At 43.6% G+C, this 27560-nt stretch overlaps 1 protein-coding gene across 1 annotated transcript; it reads left to right on the forward strand.

The window, feature by feature from the left end:
- Nucleotides 1-348: 348 nt before the first annotated feature.
- LOC120033739 (multidrug resistance-associated protein 4-like) lies at nucleotides 349-27326 on the forward strand. The gene is made up of 30 exons (XM_038980190.1): nucleotides 349-492; nucleotides 2109-2219; nucleotides 3484-3604; nucleotides 3754-3978; nucleotides 4570-4659; nucleotides 5600-5763; nucleotides 6461-6586; nucleotides 8983-9232; nucleotides 10009-10116; nucleotides 10831-10920; nucleotides 13672-13863; nucleotides 14456-14550; nucleotides 14647-14733; nucleotides 16704-16800; nucleotides 17041-17250; nucleotides 17876-18013; nucleotides 18137-18174; nucleotides 18292-18398; nucleotides 18558-18704; nucleotides 18842-18921; nucleotides 19018-19168; nucleotides 19247-19366; nucleotides 19528-19638; nucleotides 21326-21426; nucleotides 22345-22692; nucleotides 22818-22907; nucleotides 23033-23205; nucleotides 23761-23866; nucleotides 25146-25280; nucleotides 25451-27326. Exons 1-30 carry the CDS (start codon nucleotides 419-421, stop codon nucleotides 25535-25537), a joined length of 3972 nt encoding a protein of 1323 aa, XP_038836118.1. The 5' UTR covers nucleotides 349-418; the 3' UTR covers nucleotides 25538-27326.
- The last annotated feature ends 234 nt before the right edge of the window (nucleotides 27327-27560 follow it).

Here is a 27560-nt window from a genome sequence, read left to right on the forward strand (position 1 = left end):
CACAGCCACAAAGTCAAAATGAACTTTCGTAAAAATTCATGAAAACCAAAATTTGCTTTTTGGTGTTAATTTAAGGTTAGGTTAGCAGTGGGGTTAATATTAGGGTTAGGTTAAAAACACATTTTAAGAAGATACATTTTAGAAAAAGGCGGGGATTATGACTGGTAACTAGTGACGACCCAGTTTGGCGCTAGCTAGCGCGTAGCGTGCCACAGCACAATTCCGACTCGAGATCAGTGATTGGCTTGACATAATTCTCTTGGCTGTCTGTCTTGTAACCTAACCCAGTACCATGTGCGTGCAACCAAGTTACACCACAGGAAATAAAGTAACCGTTTTGAAGAGTGGAGGTAGCAGACTTTGTCGCACTGCACGCGAGGAAGTTGGCCAAGCCTTTGAATAATGCCAGCAGGGAAATATGGAACCGGTAAAAAAAGATGCGAAGACAAATCCATCGGCAACAGCTAATCTTTTCTCCCAGGTGTTCTTCTGGTAAGTCAACAACCTTCGCCGCCGGGTTATTGAAATAAAGTTGAGCTAGTCGTTATAGTGTTTACTGAAAGTGGTATCGTTAGGCTATTCGAAACGTATTCGGTTAATTTTAGTTTGAGGGGTTAAACGATTAGCTGTTTAATTAAATTAGGTATAACGTCATAATAAACACTTATAACTCAAATCATTAGTATGGTTTAACACAAAGTTCGTTTTACCCATGTAATTCGATGGTTTTCCCCACGGTGAAATCGCAATTTCCGGTTGATTCTTGGATTAAGTATATCAAGAATATTGTTTGCGCAAACTAGGCTATTAATCGCCATCTCATTTGTCTCGGATACACTCCGATGTCAACCTCTGCGAGAAGGGAAAGGATGGATGCCTCGTTTTGACTTGAATGAGACAAGCTGTGCTTTATATCTACATTAAAGACGGACTCCAGCAATTTTTTGACATTTCCTGTTGAAAAACAATACCCCAGCCCCACGTATAAATACAGTAATGTACAAATGGGTAAAACACATGTTTTGAGCAAAATCGTTTTTTTGCTAAGGCATTTGCTGACAATTAGTACATTTTACATGCACAGTGCACACAGTTGGCTACTCAAGCATTTGCAATAAATGCTTTTTACAAAGACATGCTACCAGTAGGCTTATGTCACAAATAGAGTAGATTGTCTACTGCTGAGGGCTTGGAGAGGTAGTGGGAGATGAAGAATAAACTTTTATTTTTATAAACTCAGTCAGGCGTTCAACTTACTCTTGAAAGTTGTAATAGTAGAATGCACAAGGTGAAATTTCGAAATTGGGTAGTGAATCAGCAGTTGTCCTCTTGTCTTTGCAGACCTTAGAGCTATTTATAACTTGTCAGAAATGTCCAGGTGATGTTCACCAATTATGAAAATAGTCATCGGGGAAAAAATTGATAGCTACATATTGGGATATTATTTTTGATGATGTATTGTTTTGACTATACCAATATTGTTTTGCTAGTTTGCTGTACCAAATCTCCAGTATTTTTCCTTCATAGCTTGTTCTCCATCTTTCTAAGTAGGGAGCCAATTCATTTCAGCACTTTTATTTCTATGACGGATCAAAACTCGTTTTCTCATAGCTCTCTTGTCCCTCTGCAGCAGACATATGGTGAGCAATATGTTTGGAACATCGAGTCGCAATAAAATCACAGTATAGAATCACAATACATATAATATCGGCACTTAAGTATTGGGATAATATCGTGAGGATACTGGTAATTCCTAGCCCTAGATGAAAGGGGGGCATGGGTGAAAAAGGTTAGGAAGCACTGGTCTACTGCAAGGTTTCCCAAACTTGGTCCGGGGGCCTCCCTGAGTGCAAGTTATTTTTTTATTTTTTTTATTTTCACTAGCACTACACAGTGATTCAAATAACTAACTCATCATCAAGATTTTATTATTTGAATCAGATGTGTAGTGCTGGGGGGGGGGGGGGGGGGGCGTGCACCCGGGGGCCAGGACCGAGTTTGTGAACCCCTGGTCTAGTGCATGCATTGCCCTGCTCATCCTCAATGTAACACTACATGTATTGAACTCTTCTCTTCATCTCTACCTCTTCTATTCCCTTTTTCATTAGCTGGCTAAATCCTTTGTTCCGCATTGGATACAAACGGAGGCTAGAGGAAGATGACATGTACAAAGTGCTTCCGGAGGATGGATCTGAGAGTCTGGGAGAGGAACTACAGAGGTATGGCAAACATATATATCTGAACTAAGTCAGAAGTGGCCTGTTGAATTGTGGTTAATTAAGGCCAAATAGAACGTTAATAGCAGAATGGTCTTCGAACCAGTTGCTTATCGCCCACCTGAGGATGTTTATCCTCCCACTACTATACCCCAAGCATATCATGACAGCCATATTCTGTTGGCTGTTTACCCTTTGATAAATAGATGGAAAGGAGTTGCTGCATTTAACATGTCATTGTTAATATTTTACAGGCTGCCTGTCCTGCCTGCTTTCAAGGACGATTATGAAATAGCTCAATCAAAGGAAGCATGTAAATGAAAAAATGAGAAATATTAGAAAATAAAGTTGTCTAGATTCACCTATCCAACCTGGACTCAGGGCAATTTGTAGATTTGGAATGTACATTTGTATCCCTCCATTTAGTATGATATGTTACCTTACAAATGGAATAACGGTCGTACCACATCATACAAATTGGATGACTGAATGTATCAAGCATCTTGGAGGATGTATAGTATTATACGTCTTGCTCTGAGGCCAGGCTTCTTGTTGCGTCATTAGCATTTGTGGCTAACGTTAGCGGCTAAAGCAGCAGGTTAGGAGTATTAACTTAAATTCTCCATACCTGCAAAGTAGAGGTTAGGGGAACGGTTAGCTAAAATGCTACAGTTGTCCCCGACGCGACTAAAACATGCAACCTTTGAGTTGCTGGACGGACCCATTCTCCCTGGCCAACCACCCAACTTTTGTTTCTGTCTTAAGTAACCGGACCATTATTCCATTCGCAACGTAGCATATCATACTAAATGGAGGTACACAAATTTAACTAAAATATCCTACGTCTGTTAAATGTGGTTAGGCTGACCAATCTGTTGTCTTTATCGAAACATGGGTGTCAAACATTGGAGGGGGTCCAATCTGACCCACAGGTGGTTTGAATAATAAAAACTCCTTGTTTTTGCAGGGAAAATGACCTCGATATATTTTAATAGTTACTTCAGAACTATTTAAAGGTGTTCCATGTGTGATCTATGTCACTAATTTAAATGTAAATAAATGGCTGTACCAATCCTAGATTGTCCATTTTTAAGTGCAATTGTATCACCACATGATGCAATGCAGAATTGAACATCCAGGTACCTATAGGGACTTCTTGCGTTGTCAGTCCTCGCCTCCTTCTCAAAACTCATTGGAGAGGACGTGAGAAATCAAGTCATTTCAATTGCGATTCTCCCATAGTAAACGGAAAGCCGTCTTTCCTCAGGCACTGGGACCATGAGGTGCAGAAGGCTGCTAAAGATCTCAGGCCTCCCAAACTCACCAAAGTCCTCATCAAGTGCTATTGGAAACCCTACGCAGTGCTGGGGATCTTTACTCTTATTGAGGTATGTAGAAAAAAACCACAACTTGTTGAAGACTTATCGGTACTCAGCCCTGCTAGGGAATTTCAATGATATATGTTTATATATCAAGCTGTAGATTCACCTCATATCCTCTGTTGTATTCTCTACCTCTTCTCTTGTTCCTCCAATAGGAGGTGATTAAGGTGATCCAGCCAGTGTTCTTGGGAAAGCTGATCCAGTACTTTGAGAAGTACGATCCTGATAATATGGACGCACTGTATGAGGCCTTTGGCTACGCTGCTGGTGTCTGTCTGTCCACCCTGATCCTGGCCGTCACGCATCACCTCTACTTCTACCACGTCCAGAGGACCGGCATGAAGATGCGAGTAGCCATGTGTCACATGATCTACAAGAAGGTCTTTATAAGAGACACATGCCTACACCCGTTTTTTTTTCAAGGTCGTTTCTGAACTTGAACTCGGCTGACTAAAGGATGAGCCTCTCTCTCTCTCTCTCTCTTGGGGGAAGAGAGAGAGAGAGAGAGAGAGGCTCATCCTTTAGTCAGCCGAGTGGGGGCCCTCATTCCACAGAGGGCAGAGTATCTGCGGGTTCTCGCTCGCAGATACTCGCAAACCCGCAGATACTTGGCCATCCTTGGAATGAGTTTGACACCCCTGCTCTAGGGCAGTATTTCCCAACCCTCTCCTCAGGGACCAACATACGTTTCACATTTTTGTTGTCGTCCTAAACTTGCACACCTGATTCAATTAGTCAAGGGGTTGATGATTGATAGAGTAATTTAATCAGGTGTGCCAGTTTAGGTCTACAACAAAAATGTGAAGCGACTAGTGGTCTCTGAGGAGAGGGCTGGGAAACACTGCTCTAGGGTATGACAGCCTTTCCAAACTGACGTGTAGGTATTTTCTTTGTATTGTGACAGTGACAAATCACTGGTGTTATTTATTGAGTTTGCAATAATTAACTTGGTAATGTCTGTGTCACCCCAGGCCCTGTGTCTCAGCAGTGCAGCGATGGGAAAAACAACCACAGGCCAAATAGTAAACCTGCTATCCAACGATGTCAACAAGTTTGATGAGGTATGAACCCTGTAATACATAAGGGTAATATATATATTTTTTCATCACTTTGTATATTGCTGACTTGGTCTAATAGCAACAGCAGAAAAAAGCAGTTGAAAATGAACCTGTACTTTTGATCTACTGTGTAGACAGACCTAATCCAATATCAGCTCTGTTACTTCAACCCTGGAAGGTTGCATAAGTCGCACAAGGCTGACTGAGTTGTTACTTTGACTGGCACCATGTAGGTTAACACCCGAGTTTAATTTTGATCAGTGTGCTGACACCTGGGGTGAAAACTTAACCTATTTTGGCATCTAAAGGGATCTGTTTCTTGGTGACAGACTGAAGTACAGTACTGTGCATTCTGATAAAGGTCAGTCACAGGCTTCTCCGGGCACCTGGCAGACAAATTAACATTTGAGTTGTTACTCCAGTGTACACATTGTTATTGTAACCATGGACAAGCACACCTGATTCAACTGGTCAACTAATCAAGCCCTCAATGAGTTGAATGAGGTGCGTTTGTCAAGGGCTACAATGAAAGCGTGTACTGTTAGGGGTACTCAAGGACCACGGTTGGGGAAACATTGCCCTACTGTTCTGATGCATGTTGTGGTCAATGATTCAAAGTCAAGGAAAGATGCTGCTACAGATGACTGTTTAGAACATGGCTGAACGGAACGTACACAGTCCGATTCAGTGACTGTAGCATCAAACTACAGTGTAGATGAAGCAGCCATGTTGTAGATGTAACACAGAGGTCTAGAACTCATGGCTTGTGGGCCACATCAGGCCCGTAAGTCACTGGTGGGAATTTGAGACAACTGATGTACAATAATCTCCCAAAATCCTGTTGTCGTTTAGAAATACTATCACCCTATGAGTTCCAACACATGATTTCCCCCCCCCCCCCCCCCCCCCCTCCCCCCCCCCCCCCCCTCCTCCTTGGTTACAGGTGACTATTTTTCTGCACTTCCTGTGGGTGGGGCCTCTCCAGGCAGCGGCCGTCCTGGGGCTGCTGTGGGTGGAGATTGGCCCATCATGCCTCGCAGGCATGGCTGTCCTCGTCATCCTCATGCCAACGCAGACCATGTTCGGAAGGCTCTTCTCCAAGTTCAGGTAACACACAATGTAGATAGGAGTTTGAGCTTAAGATTTTTCAGAACAAGCAGGGAGTTCAGTGAGTGCCTTCCTCCTTTTCTCGCCCAATACCAAACCCAATGAACATACCAATGGCTTTGTAAACTGATCTTTGGCCTGCTTCTAGCGCGGACCGCATGAGACGGTAACCCTCGCGCGGACCGCATGAGACGGTAACCCTCGCGCGGACCGCATGAGACGGTAACCCTCGCGCGGACCGCATGAGAAGGTAACCCTCGCGCGGACCGTATTGGCTGTCTTGTCAATAAATCAGGTTTGTCTAAGAAATATATAGTGGTCTTTTATTTTTTGAACCTAATGCAGGGATTGTCAACTAGATTTAGCTGTGAGATCTTTTTATTGAGCAGATGGTCAGGGGGCTTGAACACGATTACAAATAATTTGTAGACTGCAAATTGACCGCAATAAGCCCAAACAGATATAACATTTGACTAAATCATAGTAATTTCAAACCTTACTTACATATGATTGTATACAAATGTAGCTCTTATTATGCGTGGGAATACTTTGGAACAGATTTCCAAAAATAAAATCACTTGGAGCTGGTGTTTTTACAGTCTTAAAAATTGCTCAGAACTAAACTCAGGAAACATCAGTAGTTTCTATTCACAAAGAGATATGACTGAAGTGACTGAGTGACCTCGTTTTCTTGCAGGAGTAAAACAGCTGCCTTGACTGACAATAGGATACGCACCATGAATGAAGTGGTGTCTGGAATCAGGATCATCAAAATGTATGCCTGGGAGAAGCCCTTCTCAGCACTGGTCAATGATGTCAGAAGGTAAAAAAAAGTATAACATTGAAGATTTTGAACTGATCCCACTGCACAGAACAAACTCAATATTGAGATAGTGTTAGATTTGTAGATAGTGTTACTGTAATAATGCTTACTTAACAAGCGCTATTGTCCAAAGCCCATTACAGATTGTGAAATATGTTATTTCAAGAATTCTGCCATCACCCATGATTCAATTCAGCTGGTTATCCTGTTAGGATTGCTGACGCGAGTGACGGTCCCATGATGTGTTTTAACCAAATACCTTCCTCTTATTTTTCTGTGATGAGGAATCGACACCAACAATCGCTTCTTGTGATGTTGTAACGATGTTTAAGGAAATTGTCAAACACACTAACTACATTCATGTCTGTCTCCTGAGGGTTTGTCCAGACATTTTAGATAGACTCAATGCATTGTCTAGATAAGCGTATCTAGTACTTTGTGCCAAAGTAACACTGACACAAATGTATAAGTTATACAAACATACAGTTGTCAGTCAAATCGACTGAAATCCTAGTGATTAACCCTTTTCATTAGGCATGGGTGGTATACTGGGGTATTTTGAAATACCCACGGTATGATTTTCAATACTGTCAATATATAGTCAGTGGCCAATTTATTAGGTACACCCATCTAGTACCGGGTTGGACCCACCTTTTCCTCCAGAACGGTCTGAATTTTTCAGAGATTAGAAACTTTGCTCAATTAGTATCAATGGACCTAGCGTGAGCCAGGAAAACATTCCCCCACACCATTACAACACCGCCACCAGCCTGTACTATTGACACCAGGCAGGATGGGGCCATGGACTAATGCTGCTTACGCCAAATCCTGACTCTACCGTTGGACCAGGCAATGTTTTTCCACTCCTCAATTATCCAGCGTTGGTGATGGCGTGCCCATTGGAGCCGCATCTTCTTGTTTTTAGCTGATAGGAGTGGAACCCCGGTGTGGTCATCTGTTGCAAGGACTGAGGAGTTGTGTGTTCCGAGTTGCCGTTCTGCACACCAGTGTTGTACTGCGCCGTTCTTTGCCTGTTTGTGGCTGCCTGATTCTTGCCATTCTCCTTCGAGCTCATCCATTAGCTTTTTTAGCATACAGGACTACCGCTGACTGGATGTTTTTTGTTTGTCGCACCATTCTGTGTAATCTTAGTCACTGCCGTTGCTGAGATACTGGAAGCGGCCCGCTTGGCACCGACGATCATACCATGCTTAGTCTCTTAGGTCACTCGCTTTGCCCATTCTAACGTTCAATCGAACAGTAACTGCATGCCTGTCTGCCTGCTTTATATAGCAAGCCACAGCCATGTGAATTACTGTTGGGGTGGTGTACCTAATAAACTGGACACTGAGTGTATGTATATGTTTTATAAATAAATACCTGCAGTTATCTTGTGCACTAGGTTAATAGATAAAGCAGATGGTGTTCTTCATTTCGCCTGTTTGTTTTTCTCATTATGAAGCCCTTCCCCAAAGCAGCTGATTGAGCCAATCATGGTATGTTTGTTTACAAAGAGCACACAGAGTTAACGGAAGCTTTCGTGACGACTGTTGTCCAGTGCAAGAGAGGTGATCAAGTTACGCTTGAAGTTAAATGAAGCTAAATATCGTACAGCTAGTAGGTGCTATGCACACCGGTTTGTGTCAAGAACTGCAACGCTGCTGAGTTTCACACTGAACAGTTTCCTGTGTGTGTCAAGAATGGTCCACCACCTAACGAATTGAGGCTCCTCTGAGGGCAAAAGTGGGGTGCAACGCAATACTAAGGTGACCTTCATGTTTTGTACACTCCGTGGATACTACGATGATGTCCTAAAATGGACAACGGATCACAGAGCTGACACAAAGCCACTGGCATGTTAACAGGTGTCGACAAGCTCTATCACAGCTTCTCCACCTCAGAGCTGTGACATGGACCTGCTGCTACTATCCAGTCATAAGGCTGTCTAAATCTGTTACCTGGCTGTTAGTATAAGGAGAACAAGGTGCCCATGGTTCATCCCAGTGATAAAAATAGTCAATCTGAGCAATTTTATAAAGGGCTACATAAGGATTCCTCGTGCAGTGGTTCATAATGTCACTGAGTGAATCTGTGGTGCACATCGGCACTGTTTGAATTCTGGATAGCAACAACCTCTCCCCATGCAACAGGACAACCCCTGCTCCTCCCCAGTTGAATATTAACACATACTCGCAGGGCTAAGAAAAGTGGCCAGATAAACCAACAGTCATCAAAGCCATGTTATCAGTGTGTCGTCTTCCTGGTTTTCATGTCAATCATGTAGCATCCTCAGGCATATTTATATGCAGACTTGTTTCTCTGTGGTCTTATATTTATTGAAATGCTTCCTGGGTTTGTTTTTGTTACGGAACGCTTCTCTTCCATTCTTCCCCCAGGAAAGAGATCTCCAAGATCATGTCGAGCTCCTACCTGCGAGGCCTCAACATGGCCTCCTTCTTTGCGGCCAGTAAGATCATCGTCTTCATCACCTTCACCGTCTATGTCCTCCTGGGGAACACCATCTCAGCCAGCCGGGTGTTTGTGGCCGTGTCTTTGTACAGTGCCGTCCGCCTCACCGTCACCCTCTTCTTCCCCTCGGCCATAGAGAAACTGTCTGAGACGCGCATCAGCGTCCGCAGGATCAAGGTACAAAATACATGTGAGCTTCTGAGACTGCAACCATTTTAAGGAGTTTCAGTATTTATTTGTGGTATCATATGGTAAAGTTACTGGGAAGCACACAGCATCTGTAGTTAATCCAAGGTAGAGATGCTATGACGCATTGTCCCTCGTTAAAAAGAAACCATGTGAAATGAAGACGTAAAGCAGCTAAGCGCTGATGTGAATCACATTCTTTCTTGGGTGGTTTTAATCCAGCAAGTTGTTCTGGTTATTGTGCATTACTGTATGCATTATCTCTGACATATGTAAGTATTATCTCTGTGTGAACCATACAATACCAGAACTCTCCTGAGGTTGTGCAAGGCTCGTCTTCTGCACGTGTTGGCTTCTGACAGTGCAGGTGTCGTCTCTGCGCTGGGTTCCTTTTTAGTTAATTTTAGATGTGCTGTCCTGACAGTTGCCTGGATGCCAATGTGAAACACAAGTCCCAGCTCTGGCTGAACTCCCAAGACTCATTATGTAATCCTGTCACATTATCATCTTTATGATCAGTGACTGTAAAATCATCATGGGACTTATCTGAGCCACAGCCAGGCTTTTCATTACTGTACGTCATCTGATTGTTCAAAGCCAGGGACGTAACAGGCATCATTGCTATCAAGATCTTCAAGTTGTTAAATGTGTCATCTCGATCCAACACGATTGTAAACAAAGCCTGGGATCCGTCTCGACGCGGTGGTTTTGTTAACATGATGAGACATGGCTGTATATCACTGGTTCTCTCTTGTTTCCACTCTCAGACTTTTCTCCTGTTGGATGAGATTGTGAAAAGCGAACATGGATTCCTCCAGGAGGAGAAGCAAGAGCCCAATGTGGAGATCCAGGACCTGATTTGCTACTGGGACATGGTGAATGTTCAACCGCTGCCATCCAGACTCCTAAATACAGCTTCAGTGCTGTTTACTGCTATCTCACACACCTTTATTACAGCTTGATGCTACTTGTTGTGTGTGTGTGTATACAGTGAGCTCAAAGTATTGGGACAGAGGCAATTTTGTTGTTTTGTCTCTACTCCAACACTTTGAGCTCACTGTATACACACTCCAGATTTGAAATATTACTATGGAGGTTAAGGTGCAGACTCAGCTTTAATTTGACTGTATTTTCATCCATATAGGGTGAACCGTTTAGAAATTGCAGCACCTTTTTGTACAATGTCCTCCCATTTTAGGGGACCAAAAGTATTAGGACAAATTCACTTGTGTATTAAAGTAGTCAACAGTTTAGTATTTGGTCCCATATTCCTAGCACACACTGATTACATCAAGCTTGTGACTAAAAACGTGTTGGATGCATTTGCTGTTTGTTTTGGTTGTTTCAGATTATTTTGTGCCCAATAGAAATTAAATGTTAAATGTCGCTTATTGTAAATAAGACTATAATGTTTCTAAACACTTCTACATTAATGTGGCTGCTACCATGATTATGGATAGTCCTGAATGATTTGTGAATAATGATGAGTGAGAAAGTTATCATACCCCCAAGACATGCTAACCTCTCACTGTATTACAACTCTTATAATAAAGTCTAACCTGAAATGTCCCCTCTCTCACTCTTTACAGAGTCAGGACGCCCCGTCTCTTCAGAACCTGTCACTCACAGTAAAGTCAGAGCAGCTTGTCGCTGTCATTGGACCTGTGGGGGCTGGAAAGGTCAGAGGTCATGTTTCTTGGTGTGCCAGCCTATTACATCACTGTATGAGGACAGCAAGGCAACTGGAATATTTATTTTTCTACCGTGTGAATCAGAAACGGGTATTGCAGGATTTGTAAACATTGAGGTTTTCTCCTCTGACTGTGACATAGTGCCTTTCTTTGTGTACACTGAGTGTACAAAACATTATGAATACCTGCTCTTTCCATGAGACTGACCAGGTCAATGCTATGATACCTTACTGATGTCACTTGTTAAATCCAATTTAACCTCTACTTCATCACCCTCCCGGACCCGGGATCCTCCTCATCAAAAAAGCTGACTAGCATAGCCTAGCGGGACAGGGATATCATATAATTTTCATGAAATCACAAGTCCAATACAGCACACAAGTCCAATACAGCAAATGAAAGATTAACATCTTGTGAATCCAGCCATCATTTCCGATTTTTTTTAAATGTTTTACAGCGAAAACACTATGTATTTCTATTAGCTAACCACAATAGCCAAACACACAACCGCATATTTTCACCATGTTTCCACTGTTAAGTTCATGTTTTAAGTATCCCTATATTTCTGTTATTACGGGGCTATCACTCAGTCAAGAGTGCGCATGCGCAGGAAGTCTAGTCGTTGTTGGACCTAGCCTTGAGTGTAATGGCTACCTTGTAGTGTGTTCATATAGTAGAGTAAACTTTGTTAAACTGGAACCTTGTCGTTGTGTCATTTCGAGTTAACATCCACCGCATAGGTAGCTTTCACAAAACCGACAAAATAGAGATAAAATTAGCCACTAACCAAGACACAACTTCATCAGATGACAGTCTTATAACATGTTATACAATACATTTATGTTTTGTTCGAAAATGTGCATATGAGGTATAAATCATTTTACATTGCAGCCACCATCAAAAATAGCACCAAAGCAGCCAGAATAATTACAGAGAGCAACGTGAAATACATAAATACTCATCATAAAACATTTATGAAAAATACATGGTGTACAGCAAATGAAAGGTGAATCCAGCCAATATTTCCGATTTTTAAAAAAGTGTTTTACAGCAAAAACACAATATAGAATTATATTAGCTTACCACAATAGCCAAACACACAAAAGCATTTATTCACCGCAAAGGTAGCTTTCGCAAAAACCAGCAATAGATAGATTAATAGATTAATCACTAACCTTTGGACAACTTCATCAGATGACAGTCTTATAACATCATGTTATACAATACATTTATGTTTTGTTCGAAAATTTGCATATTTAGAGCTGCAAATCGTGGTTATACTTTCTGAATACGTAGCAACATTTCCCCAGAATGTCCGGAGATATTTTGGACACACCTAATTTGACCAAAGAACTCATCATAAACTTTACATAAAAATACTTGTTATATGGCAAATGAAAGATACACTGGTTCTTAATGCAACCGCTGTGTTAATTTTTTAAAATAACTTTATCACAACATACAGCTTGGGTTATTGTGAGACAGTGCTCACCAACACGGCGGAGAATAGGCATCAACATATTACACAGAAATACGAAATAACATCAAATGTTTTCTTACTTTTGCTGAGCTTCCATCAGAATGTTGTACAAGGAGTCCTATTTCCAGAATAAATCGTTGTTTGGTTTTAGAATGTCCGTTTCTTCGGTCGAATTAGCAACCTTGGCTAGCATTGTGGCGCGAACATTCCCATCCTCTCTTGGCACAAAGAACGGAAAATTCCAAAAGTCCCATTAAACGTTGAATAAACTGATAAAACTCGGTTGAAAAAACCTACTTTGATGTTTTTCTCATATGTATCAAATAAAATCAGAGCCGGAGATATTCGCTGTGTAAACCGAATGCTTTTCAGAAGACAATGTCGAGCTCCCCCGCGCGCCGTCGAAGACAAAGAAAATACCGGACCTGTCACTCCAAAAGCTCTTATTCGGCCTCAGATCAAGCTAGACACCCCATTCCACCTTCCACTGCCTGTTGACATCTAGTGGAAGGCGTATGAAGTACATACATATCGATAAATAAAAGCCAGTTGAATAGGCAGGCCCTGAAACAGAGCCTCGTTTTCAGATTTTTCACTTCCTGTATGGAAGTTTGCTGCCAAATGAGTTGTTTTACTCACAGATATAATTCAAACAGTTTTAGAAACTTCAGAGTGTTTTCTATCCAATAGTAATAATAATATGCATATTGTATGATCTAGAACAGAGTACGAGGCCGTTTAAATTGGGCACGATTTTTCCCAAAGTGAAAGCAGCGCCCCCCTATTGACAAGAAGTTAATCAGTGTAGACGAAGGTGAGGGGACAGGTTAAATAAGGATTTTTAAACCTTGAGACATGGTGCCATTGAGGGTGAATGGGCAAGACAAAAGATTTAAGTGCCTTTGAATGGGGTATGGTAGTAGGTGCCAGGCGACTGGTTTGAGTGTGTCAAGAACTGCAATGCTGTAGGGTTTTTCACGTTCAACAGTTTTCCTGTGTGTATCAAGAAGGATCCACCACCCAAAGAACATCCAGCCAACTTGACACAAATGTGGGAAGCATTGGAGTCCACATGGACCTGCATCTCTGTGTAACGCTTTCGACACCATGTAGAGTCCATGCCCTGACGATTTTGAGGCTATTCTGAGGGCAAAAGGGGGGGGTGCGCAACTCAATATTGGGAAGGTGTTCCTAGTGTTTTGTACACTCAGTGTATGTTCTTATCAAGCTCACCTGTTCCCCCTTCAAATTTCCCACAGTCCTCTCTGCTCAGCGCCATCCTGGGGGAGTTGCCTCACGACAAAGGGGTGTTGAAGGTCAAAGGTCAGCTGACCTATGCCTCCCAGCAGCCCTGGGTGTTCCCTGGAACCATCCGCAGCAACATCCTGTTTGGCAAAGAGCTCCATCCTCAGAAGTATGAGAAGGTCCTGAGAGCCTGCGCCCTCAAGAGGGTAAGACACACTGGATGGAGTTCTCATGGTATTTAACGCTGGGAGATTGCTAAATGCAAGGATTGAAGCTCCATTGAGACCGTTGGATCTCTTGAACTTTGACTGCAAAGAGAACCAACACCTTGGGCTCTAGGTGGTACGCCTTCCATCAGAGCTGTCAACACTCGTTCATGAACACATACACACTCTCTGTCCCCTCTGCCCTATTGAACACAATGTGAGACTAGATTCATGCTCTGTCCCCTCTGCCCTATTGAACACAATGTGAGACTAGATTCACGCTCACAACCACATCCCATGAAACGGACATCTGCTCTACAAACACACTTCCTCTTTGATCAGAGGACTGGACTTTCAGCCACACATTCACTTGCCATGGAGAACACTTCAAAGACACAGTGATCTGTAGTGAATGTCACTTCCCCAGCCGTGCACTCTGTAACACTAACACTGTCCTCTTTCACTGTGTACAAACTGCATTCCCTCTGTGTGTGGAAGATCATGTCCTGCACATAGTCATTATGGTCCTCCTGTTTGAGGGATTGTGGGTCCTATTAACTCCTGTCGTCTTTGTTGTCCCTTCTGTGTTCAGGACATGGAGCTGCTGCCAGACGGCGACCTGACATTGATAGGGGACAGAGGAGCCACCCTCAGTGGGGGACAGAAAGCTAGAGTGAACCTGGCCCGGTAAACCCACAGCTCCACTTCAAACCAGAGTAGAAATGAGAAATTCTATAGATGAATATCCTCCAGTCTCTATCTGAAAGCCTTGTTGTGTCTCAGGGCTGTGTACCAGGATGCTGATATCTACCTGCTGGACGACCCTCTAAGTGCTGTGGATGCTGAGGTCGGGAGACACCTGTTTGAACAGTGAGTGAACCACAGTTTCAGCTAAACAGTTTTTATTTTTTTATACACAACTGAATAGTGACGCAATACAATAATACACTGCTAGAACTTTGCTCTCAGTACACCGTCTCAACATGACTGTAAAAGAGCAAAACGATAGAACACACGAACCGACTGGGCACACACTGGTTGAATCCAAGTTGTGTCCACGTCATTTCAATGAAATGATGTTGAACCAATGTGGAATAGATGTAGAATTGACTTCATTTTGCAGCACCGTAATCCTCACTCTCCTTGTCCTTTATAAGGGGTCACGGGGATTGCCACAGGGTAGCTCACCAAGTCTAAACAAGATGTGCTACGGTAACATTGGCTAAGCAAGGACATTAGCTCAAACATCATGAGCAAAGCATACAGCAATGTGTTCCTCTCTTACTGAAGTATGTAATACAGTGGAAGAACTACTGACTTACTGAAGCATAAACTGGAATATGTACGGTACTAACACTATTGTTCTGGGGCGTTATGAAGGATTCTGTTCCTGCTCCTGTCCCCCAGTCCTTTGTTGGTGGCTGGTTATTTATCTGGCAGGGTAGCAGAAAGTCTGGAGCGTTCTATTCCAACCTCCCTGAGGTCTCCATCAAAGCAGCCCAAGCCTCTGATCACAGCAGAGGGGCCCGGTGGGGACCAGTGAGGGTAGGAAGGCAGGAAAAGGAGTGGTGCTGCTGCCACTGTCAAGCACACAATGGCAACAGAGCCGTACTCTACCTCTTCCTGTCACATGACATGGTCCCCTGGAAAGTGTTCATAATGGAACCAGCAGGGCAGTGATGAGGGGTGGGCTGCACAAAAAGCTATAATAGGTTTCAATAGCATTGTAAGTGTAAATCTGTGTTTTTGGTGTGGATGCTGTCACAGACCTGCCAACATGCACACATTTTACCTACCAACTATGCAATTCTGTCCATGTACGAGATTGAGTTAAAAGTATGCAGAAATGAATAGGGCCTGAATTGATTTTAATAAATACATCCACTGAGTAAATCATCCCGATTCTCGAGCTGCAACACACAGACATGTGTGGAGTTAACAGATATGGCAATTTAATACATCATTATTGGACGTAGCTGCCCCGCGTCTGCCCCTCCTGTTTGATGTGATGCTGAGTTTGCCGACTGTCAGCTGTACGTACACATGGACAAATCCCTTTGACTCCGTGTGTTGTGGAAAGGTAAACGCATTTTTTCAAGTTGACGTTAGCAAACATAAGCTGGACATTCAGTGGGCTCTAAAGTGTCAGCAGTTCACTCGCATTTGCTAGTGAAAGAAATGAAATGCAAATACGAAAAATAACTGGTCGGGCGAGTGTGATATACATTTAATACTGCGTCTCATTAGTTGTATTTTCCACGTAACATTACGAGGATCACACAACCTGATAGACTGTAATGATCAAAAATCAAGATAAACATCTTGGCATTAAATGGAGTCGGGAGTTTAGAAGACTGTGCGATGAAGAATGAGTGAGTGTCTGGTATTAGCTATAGAGGAAATGCTTCTAAAATGCTTTGCACTAGATTTGAGATTTTATCAATTTTGAAAATCTGAAATGATGTATGCGCTGCCAAGGAATCCAATAGGCACCTTTACCTCGGCTGAAACAGCGGACTCTTCTAGAGAACAGCGTTCAGGTTCCCTTTGTGGTAGCCTACTGAAGCTTTGTGTAGCCAGTTTGATCTGTGTCGATGCGATCATATTTTACATTTTTTCAAAATGATTTAGCTTTTATTGTTTAGGAGCCATGTCTAAAAAGCCAATACTTGTGAGCTGGCCCTAGTGATTGTCACCTCTCAAACAGGGCCAATCTCCAATTTGCCGGCGCGCATCTGGTACTCTAAAAAGTTGGACAGAGTTGGCAGGTTTGCTGTCATCTCAGACTGATCCTCTGTCTCCATGGGTCTGTCTCGGTGTTTATTTCCATGTGTGTCCAGGTGTATCTGTGGTATTCTGAAGAATAAGCCCCGCATCCTGGTCACCCACCAGTTGCAGTACCTCCAAGCAGCCAACCAGATCCTCGTCCTCAAGGAGGTGTGTTCAACATTCCACACACACTTTAAGACTACATAGGAGCACATATGCACTACCTTGTGCTTAAGTTAATGCAGGACCTGCACTGCAAGCGGGGGTGGTTACGTGTTACCATGGGTTACACTGTAAACAAAGTTGGTGTAAACACACGTAGGAACACCTATATAAATGCAGACAGACTTATACATTACATACAAACTCCAGATGTTGTGGGGTGTGACTTTCGTGTGTCTGTTTCAGGGTCACATGGTGGCAAGGGGGACGTACAGCGAACTCCAGCGCTCTGGGGTCGACTTCACCTCCCTCCTGAAGAGGGAAGAGGAGGGGCCACAAGCCCCAGGGTCGGAGACTGAAAGCCGCTCGCCATGCAGACGCACCCTCTCGCAGAATGCAGAGGTCTCCCACACCTCCTCCATACGCTCTGTTAAAGATGGAACTGAACAGCTTTTGGTGGGTCCCGCCCACTTCCGGTCCAGTCCTTAGATAGTCACTAGGAGCATTTTCACTCTGCCCCTGATATTTTGTAGCAAAGCAGTGAGTGAAGAAAAAGTTACCTGTGCTTGCTCTTTTTGTCCACAAGGCAGTGCGTACAAACTTTAGTAGAAGTTTGCCAGACAGCAAAGTCCGTCACACGTCATATCTCAGACAGCACTGACCCGATTTTGAGACTTAGGTGAATGATGTCTTGCCATAGAAATCCGGCATTTACACAATTACACTTATTTGGCCCAAGATGGGGGGGGGGGGCACTGCATCATTCGTGGGGGACAGTGTTTACTGTTGCCTTGTAATTTTAGTAGAAGCTATGCAAGCCACAGCAAAGTACATGTTGTACTTTCCTTTAAAAAAAAAAACAAGTGAATTTGTATCTTGTTGACATGCTCAGATTCCTTAACACAGGGGTTGTGTAAGTTCTCAACTTCCCTCGTGCTTGAACCTCTACAGAGTTTCTCCTACACAGAGTGTACAGAATGACTCACTTAACATGATATCTGTGCAACGTAATGTTATTTTATTTGCAGTGCCTTTAATGAATAACCCCCAATAAATCATATGGTGTTTGTGTGTAATGCAGGCAGAGCCTGTCCAGACAGTAGTCGAGGAGAGCCGCTCAGAGGGGAGCATCGGCGTCGGCCTCTATGTCAAGTACCTGAAGGCAGGAGCCAACATCCTGGTGTTGATAGGAGTTGTATTACTCCAGTTCCTAGCTCAGGTAATGACATCATAACCCCAGTACAACTACATGGTCAAACGCAGCGCTAGTAGTGTGGAAGAAACTCAATCTGATGACTTCATTAAATGATATAGGTCTACTAACATATGTTTTTGTGTGCAGGCAGCATATATTCTGCAGGACTGGTGGTTGGCCTATTGGTAAGACGTTTTAATTTTACTGTTCATTTCCAGTCATGCAACTGTCATGTTACCCTTTTAACATGCTGTGTTGGGACTGGCTCTCTGCTTTAGCTCTGTCTCCTCTGTGATTGACAGGGCAGGAGAGCAGGAGAAGCTCAACGTTAACGGCACTGTGACCGTCCAACATGGTGTCAACGTCACGGAACAGCTGAACCTGGATTTCTACCTCGGCATTTACGCAGGTGAGACACCGTGGAAACCCTACTCGGGGAGTTGTTTTGCTACTCCTAGAATAGTGTCATGCAGGCTCTTTCTTCCTCCATAACGTTTGTGTGTCTGTCTGTTTACAAAATGTGTGCTTCAAAATGTAACGTCCTAAAATGGAAAATCTGTGTTTTCAGGTTTGACTGGAGCAACTCTCATCTTTGGCTTTGCCAGGAGTCTGGTGATGTTCAATGTGCTGGTGAAAGCTGCTCAGTCTCTGCACAACCGCATGTTCAACTCTATCCTCCGGACACCTGTACGCTTCTTTGACATTAACCCAATTGGTGAGCCATAAGCCAATGCGCAAACTGGAACGATTTTCTGTGTTGAGAGACGCTACATTGTTTGCTTAAGGTCAAACATTAATATCTGTCGACAACAAAAAGTCTTTAAATTCCTGGTCTTGTCTTCTGTGTCCCAGGAAGAGTCCTCAACCGCTTCTCTAAGGACATTGGCCAACTGGACGCGGCCTTACCTTGGACCTTTGTGGACTTCATTCAGGTGAGCCACGACACATTTTGGCCGGTCATCTTCACAAGGTATTTACTATTCGATCACCAGTTAACCTGTTCCCTTTGGGCCTGTTTTCCTGAGTAGATATTCCTGCAGATCATCGGTGTGGTTGCTGTAGCGGCCTCCGTCATCCCCTGGATCCTCATCCCATTGGCTCCTCTTATCATCGTCTTCCTGTTCCTGAGACGCTACTTCCTGCAGACGTCACGAGATGTCAAGCGCCTGGAATCCACCAGTGAGTGCCAGTGGCCTTTTTTGCTTAATAGTGTGCGTGCACATGGACAGTAATCAGTAACCATGTGTCTCTCTGCAGCTCGGAGTCCAGTCTTTTCCCACCTGTCCTCGTCCCTCCAAGGTCTGTGGACGATTCGAGCCTTCAGAGCCGAGGAGCGATTCCAAAATACCTTTGACGCTTATCAGGATCTGCACTCAGGTGATTGTCCTTTCAATGCTGCCTTACTTCCGCTTTGTTTGTCTCCAATGGGTCTAAGTACATTGATGGAGAATGATATTTAATAACATGTGTACATTCTACCCAGTCTCCACTCTGTGCGGTCCGTTCTATAGGAATATAACTGAATCAGTGTCTCTCAGAATCCTGGTTCCTGTTCCTGGTCACCTCTCGCTGGTTCGCCATCCGCCTGGATGGCATGTGTGCCGTCTTCGTCACCATCACCGCCTTCGGCTGCCTTCTGCTCCGAGACCGTAAGGGACAACGGCACACAGAGCCAACACAATTACAGAGTACAGTCGTGGCCATAAGTTTTGAGAATGACACATATTAGTTTCCACAAAGTTTGCTGCTTCAGTGTCTTTAGATATTTTTGTCAGATGTTACTATGGAATACTTAAGTGTTAAAGGCTTTTATTGACAATTACATGAAGTTGATGCAAAGAGTCAATATTTGCAGTGTTGACCCTTCTTTTTCAAGACCTCTGCAATCCGCCCTGGCATGCTGTCCATTAACTTCTGGACCACATCCTGACTGATGGCAGCCCATTCTTGCATAATCAATGCTTGGAGTTTGTCAGAATTTGTGGGTTTTTGTTTGTCCACCTGCCTCTTGAGGATTGACCACAAGTTCTAAATGGGATTAAGGTCTGGGGGGTTTCCTGGCCATGGACCCAAAATATCGATATTTTGTTCCCCGAGTCACTTAGTTATCACTTTTGCCTTATGGCAAGGTGCTCCATCATGCTGTAAACGGCATTGTTCATCACCAAACTGTTCCTGGATGGTTGGGAGAAGTTGCTCACGGAGGATGTGTTGGTACCATTCTTTATTCACGGCTGTGTTCAGGCAAAATTGTGAGTGAGCCCACTCCCTTGGCTGAGAAGCAACCCCACACATGAATGGTCTCAGGATGCTTTACTGTTGGCATGACACAGGACTGATGGTAGCGCTCACCTTGTCTTCTCCGGAAAGCTTTTTTCCGGATGCCCCAAACAATCGGAAAGGGGATTCATCAGAGAAAATGACTACCCCAGTCCTCAGCAGTCCAATCCCTGTACCTTTTGCAGAATATCAGTCTGTCCCTGATGTTTTTCCTGGAGAGAAGTGGCTTCTTTGCTGCCCTTCTTGACACCAGGCCATCCTCCAAAAGTCTTTGCCTCACTGTGCGTGCAGATGCACTCTCACCTGCCTGCTGCCATTCCTGAGCAAGCTCTGTACTGGTGGTGCCCCGATCCCACAGCTGAATCAACTTTAGGAGGCGGTCCTGGCACCAGCTGGACTTTCTTGGGTGCCCTGAAGCCTTCTGCACAACAATTGAACCGCTCTCCTTGAAGATCTTGATGATCTGATAAATGGTTGATTTAGGTGCAATCTTACTTGCAGCAATATCCTTGCCTGTGAAGCCCTTTTTGTGCAAAGCAATGATGACGGCACGTGTTTCCTTGCAGGTAACCATGGTTGACAGAGGAAGAACAATGATTCCAAGCACCACCCTCCTTTTGAAGCTTCCCGTCTGTTATTCGAACTCAAATCAGCATGACAGGGTGATCTCAAGCCTTGTCCTCGTCAACACTCACACCTGTGTTAATGAGAGAATCACTGACATGTCAGCTGGTCCTTTTGTGGCAGGGCTGAAATGCAGTGGAATTTTGGGGAGGGATTCAGTTAATTTGCATGGCAAAGAGGGACTTTGCAATTCATCTGATCACTCTTCATAACATTCTGGAGTATATGCAAATTGCCATCACGCAAACTGAGGCAGAAGACTTTGTGAAAATGTATATGTCATTTTCAAAACTTTTGGTCAAGACTGTACACTTGGGCTGAAGGAGGTTATGAAAACTCCAGCTTGTTGCCAGACCAGACCTAGAATAGCAATGATTGATTGAGCATTGGGTCTAACCAGTGTCCTGTTTGTTTCTCCTCTGGCCTTGTTAGAGGTGGAGGCTGGATCTGTAGGCCTGGCGTTGTCCTACGCTGTGACTCTCATGGGGATGTTCCAGTGGGGGGTACGGCAGAGTGCTGAGGTGGAGAACATGGTGAGACAACCAGATATGTAGAGGAACACCTGTAATTACAATCAACCCCTTCTTCAGAGATGCTACATGCTTTACAAACCCACCAGACAACTTCATCTGGAAGTATGTTGATTGAGATGTGTAACCCAGTTCTCAGAACTATTAGTGGTCACTCTGAAACTGCCTCCTGGTCTATTTGGCCTTTCATCTTGCTCATGCTGGTTTTAATGCCAGGATGGAATGTTCGTCCATAACATCTTTCAGGAATCCAGCCTGAGGGTTTTCTGAAGCTTCTTAATGCAGCTCTCTATAATGCTTTTAGTTTCAAGTTTAAATGTACTGCACAAGTACAGTGAAATGCCTTTTCTTGCCAGCTCTAAACCCAACAATGCAGCACTAAAAATAACAGAACAAAATCACATGAGAAATAGAAATAAGAAGAGCATGTGAAGTGAGTAAGCTATATTTGGGGTCAGTCAGTTCCAGTACCATATTTACAATGTGCAGGGATACTGGAGTGATAGGGGTGGGGTAACTATGCATCAGGATGTATGATAAACAGAGGAGCAGCAGCTAATATGATGTGTGTGTGTGTGTGTGTGCTAATGAAATGAGTCAGTGTGTAGAGTCCTGTGAGTGAGCATAGAGACAAAATTAAATACAAGGGTCAACTCTGATAATTCGTGTAGCCATTTTGTTAGCTATTTAGCAGTCTTGTGGCTTGGGGATAGAAGCTGTTCAGGAACCTGTTGGTGTCAGACTTGATGCACTGGTACCACTTACTGTGCGGAAGCAGAGAGGACAGTCTATGGCTTGGGTTGCTGGAATCTGGGCCTGCCTTCCTGGATGGTAGTGAGCTCGTACTGGGCTGCTTAGAGACGCCATGCTAGTACAAAAGCCAGGTTTGTTTGACTGACATGGTTAATTCACCGTCCTCAGATGACATCAGTGGAGAGGGTGGTGGAGTACACAGAGCTGGAGAGTGAAGCACCCTGGGAAACCCAGAAGCGTCCTCCTCCTGAGTGGCCGAGCCAAGGCCTCATCACCTTTGACCGGGTCAGCTTCTCCTACAGCTCAGACGGACCTGTGGTCCTGAAGGACATGAAGGCCATGTTCAGGCCCAAAGAGAAGGTTGGCATCGTGGGCAGGACAGGTGCGGGGAAAAGCTCCCTGGTATCGGCGCTCTTCCGCCTGGCAGAGCCAGAGGGCAGGATCTACATTGACGGAGTTCTGACCTCCGAGATCGGCCTTCATGACCTGCGCCAGAAGATGTCCATCATACCTCAGGTAGCTACTGTTGGTGGGTCTTCTGTGGCTGCTCTGTCCCTTAGTCCTTCTGAATGTAGTAAAGGAAAGGCTCCTAGTTCAGATATGGCTCTGTTAGAGCTTATTACATTTTTCTGTTTCTGCAGGACCCGGTACTTTTCACCGGCACCATGAGGAAGAACCTGGACCCTTTTAGCCAGCACACAGACGAAGACCTGTGGAACGCTCTCCAAGAGGTACTGCTCCTCAGACTCCTATTGATACAGTAACGGGACATACTCTCACATATTGACATACAGGTTAATGTGTGTTTTTGGTGGCATTGATCAGGGTCTTACTCCAGTAACTGTTTCCTCTCCAGGTCCAGCTGAAGTCTGTGGTGGAGGAGCTGCCCAATAAGATGGAGACGGTTCTGGCCGAGTCGGGCTCCAACTTCAGTGTGGGTCAGAGGCAGCTGGTCTGTCTGGCCCGAGCCATCCTGAGGAAGAACCGCATCCTCATCATCGACGAGGCCACGGCCAACGTGGACCCCAGGTACAGAGCTGCCTCTCTCATACACACGTGTTGCCATGGAGGACCTCCTGTCTGTCCTTTAGAGCTGAGCAGCAGAGGCAGCTAATATGCTCCATTCATAACCAAGTGGGAAGGGGGTATTTACCACTTATGACTGGGAAAATCCACTTGAAGGCCCCTCCAACTAGTAATTACTAGTGGGGAAACTCGTCTATCATCCCTGAGTTCTGACTTTTCTCACATGCTGACCTCACCTACTAAGGAAATTCGATAACATTTTTGACAGGTAAATGAAACAGTAAAATCATACTTAAAAAAAAAAATAAAGCAATTTACTAATATGGTTTTCGAACACTTGTTCACAGGCATGATAGCTGTAATTTTAGTTTGATGCAGCCTGTTGTCAATTAGCCACTCGTCTTTTCTCAATTAGTTGAAAGCATCCAACTGGTAATTACCACCTTCCCACTTGGTTATGAATGCAACATAAGACTGGGAGGTATCTAGTAGTAGAGGAAAGTGTGTGTGTTTCTCTTCCTCCCAGCTGAGTGTGTTGTCTGTGTCCTGGCTCTGTAGAACAGATGAGTTGATCCAGAAGACGATACGAGACAAATTCAGGGAGTGCACCGTGCTCACCATCGCCCACCGCCTCAACACCATCATAGACAGCGACCGCATTCTGGTGAGAGCTCTCCAGTTACACAATGATCAACCATCACTCCTGTGTTCCAATGGCACGTTGTGTTAGCTAATCCAAGTTTATAATTTTAAACGGTTAATTGATCATTAGAAAACCCTTTTGCAATTGTTAGGACAGCTGAAAACTGTTGTCCTGATTTAAAGAAGCAATAAAACTGGCCTTCTTTAGACTAGTTGAGTATCTGGAGCATCAGCATTTGATTACAGGCTCAAAATGGTCAGAAACAAAAGTACTTTCTTCTGAAACTCGTCAGTCTATTCTTGTTCTGAGAAAGTTGATAGGTTATTCCATGCGAGAAATTGCCAAGAAACTGAAGATCTCATACAAAGCTGTGTACTACTCCCTTCACAGAATAGCGCAAACTGGCTCTAACCCGAATAGTGGGAGGCCCCGGTGCACAACTGAGCAAGAGGACAAGTACATTAGTGTCTAGTTTGAGAAACAGACGCGTCACAAGTCCTCAACTGGCAGCTTCATTAAATAGTACCCGCAAAACACCAGTCTCAACGTGAAGAGGCGACTCCGGGATGCTGGCCTTCTAGGCAGAGATGCAAAGAAAAAGCCCTCTCTCAGACTGGCCAATAAAAAGAAAAGATTAAGATGTTTCTCAAACTAGATACTCTAATGTACTTATCCTCTTGCTCAATTGTTCATCGGGGCCTCCCACTCTTTCTATTCTGGTTAGACCCAGTTTGCGCTGAGATCTTCAGTTTCTTGGCAATTTCTCGCATGGAATAGCCTTCATTTCTCAGAACAAGAATAGACTGACAAGTTTCAGAAGAAAGTACTTTGTTTCTGGCTATTTTAAGCCGAATCGAACCCACAAATGCTGATGATCCAGATACTCAACTGGTCTAAAGGCCAGTTATTGCTTCTTTAAAATCAGCACAACAGTTTTCAGATGTGTTAACATAATTGCAAAAGGGTTTTCTAATGATAAACAAGCCTTTTGAAATGATAAACTTGGATTAGCTAACACGACACAGGAGTGATGTTTGCTGATAATGGGCCTCTGTACACCTATGTAGATATTCCATTAAAAATCTGCAGTTTCCAGCTACAATAGTCATTAACAATGTCTACACTGTATTTCTGATCAATTTGGTATTTTAAAATGGACCAACATTTTTTTGCTTTTCTTTCAAGAACATCTCTAAGTGACCCCAAACTTTTGAACGTGTGTCCAAGGGCTTGTCAGGTCCTTTTTGTATCCCTAATGATAGACCATAAATTACTTACTATAACTTCATTCTGTTCCCAGGTTCTAGACGCGGGTCAGATCCATGCATACGACGAGCCCTACACCCTACTTCAGAACCACGACGGTATCTTCTTCAAGATGGTCCAGCAGACAGGCAGGCAAGAGGCCGTTGCCCTCCTGCAGTCAGCTAAACAGGTAAGTACACACTGACTCAACAGAGCATGTCCACTTTACTCTCCCACTCTGTTCAAAGTGACATGCTACCACACAGATGTGTGGGAGTTGTGTTCTTGTGCGTCCACCACATACCTCTGGCTTTTTTAGGGTTGGCATACACTAACACCGGTTGTCTCGTCTTGATTCAGGCATACAACAGCCGGAGTCGTCCCAGTACGACCAATGGAGGGGTCGGAGCGGACGGCAACTTGGTCATCTTTGAGACGGCCCTGTAACAGCCTGGAGGAGACTTTGACTATTGTTTTAAAGCATGGAGTATTGCTCCTCTGAGTTGGCTGGTACTGCAGTCCCATGGTATTCTCCAGTCTACAGAGATCAACAGTGCCTTATCACCCTGCAAAAACTCCATGTCGGAAACTCCATTTGGACAGGAAGCTGCAAAGAGGTGGAACGGTTTGGTCCAGTGTGTCATAGGCTGAGTTGAGTCAAATCCACTTATGCAGTTGTAGGGATTTTTCCTAAAGCTAAGAAAGTTGGGATGGGGTACGTGGTGGGGAAACACTAAATGTTAAACGTCGCTTTTTTATTTATCAAACAAACATGCAGTAACCAATCGATTTTAAAGGAATAACCATCGAGACACATGACAATTGATTGTATAATCGTGACTTGACTGATAAATATTTTTGCCAGACTTGTGTACACAATTTACAAGGGCCAAAATTAGAGGTCTCTTTCCTTAGATTCATTTACATGGCCTATTGTCTGGTTGAAAGTATAAACTACGTCTTGTAGTTTAGTGCCTTCATTTTTTAGCAGCAGTTTTAGATTAATCATCTTTGTATAATTCATATTTATTAAAAATGTAGTAATGTGTAGTCAATGTAAAAACATAAGTTATTTAGCCATACCAAATCAATCATGTAAAATGTGACACTTTGTACACCAGTGATGTCTATTCATTTACAACTTATTTGCACCAGCTGCTCCAAATGCAGTATTTACTGTAGTCACTGCATCAAATAGGGCTTGCGAATGTCTTCTGAAACTCAATACTCAGGTAGTTTGAATATGAATCCCACTAAATATTTTGTCAAAGGGCAATTTCTCAGGCAAACATTGTGCTGATACTGTCTGGGAGTGGCCTGAGTGAGGGGGGAAACTGACAATTGGCTTATTGGCAGATAGGTTTGGAACACTCTTATTGGTCGAACTAATTTACCGCATGGTGACGTCACCATGGAAGGCCAAAATTGTCTGAAATTTCAGCCTGCGTTTTCAAACAGCTCTTACACTACAAGGGCTTCATAATTTCAGTATTACTCCAACCTCAGTGTGGAAACGTTTTATAAAACAGGAAAATCACATGACTGCACTGGGTTAAGAAATGGTTAGTCATGTAGATTAGAAATGTGATTAGTGAGGAATATTGAAAAACAAGTCGCACGCCAGATTCGAACTGGCAACCTAACCTAGGAAAGTCACGTTTGACTGCACTGGGACTTGAAATGGCGTATACAGGAGCTTTTCTCACTTGTAATCGATAGAATTGACTGTGCCTGTTTATATTCAGCATTGATCCTCAGGTCTTGTCGGATGAGTTTACTTCAAATGAATATAACTCACATTTCTAATTGATTCAATCTGTAGTGCAGAAGATCCCCCATTATAGCTTGATTGAAATGCAAAGGTTATTTCTGATTAAGCTGCCGTGGCGTTTACCTTGAATACAGTCTACGCGAATATTGCATTTCATTTGCGCTATAGCGTGGAACTTCCGCCATACAGATGGAATAAAGCCCCTAATCAACATTTGTAAAATCATCTCGTTGACGTGGTGAAAGTCACAGGATTTATACATGTGGTTTTCCTTATTAGATGTTCTGTCGAGGGCAGAAACAAAGGTGATTGTTTAAGTTCAGGAATAGTGGTTGGGGTAAGGTTAGAAAACAAACCACACAGATTCAAACCTCTGGCATCAACAAGATTAGAACCTGTGACCTTCTGGTACCTATCCCTGTACCTACAGTTGAAGTCAGAAGTTTACATACACCTTAGCCAAACACATTTAAACTCAGTTTTTCCACAATTCCTGACATTTAATCCTAGTAACAATTCCCTGTCTTAGGTCAGTTAGGATCACCATTTTATTTTAAGAATGTGAAATGTCAGAGTAATAGTAGAGAATTATTTCTTTCAGCTTTTATTTCTTTCATCACATTCCCAGTGGGTCAGAAGTTTACATACATTCAATTAGTATTTGGTAACATTGCCTTAATTGTTTCACTTGGGCCAAAC

Source organism: Salvelinus namaycush, chromosome 40, assembly GCF_016432855.1.
Source record: "Salvelinus namaycush isolate Seneca chromosome 40, SaNama_1.0, whole genome shotgun sequence".
Classification (NCBI taxonomy): Eukaryota; Metazoa; Chordata; class Actinopteri; order Salmoniformes; family Salmonidae; genus Salvelinus; species Salvelinus namaycush.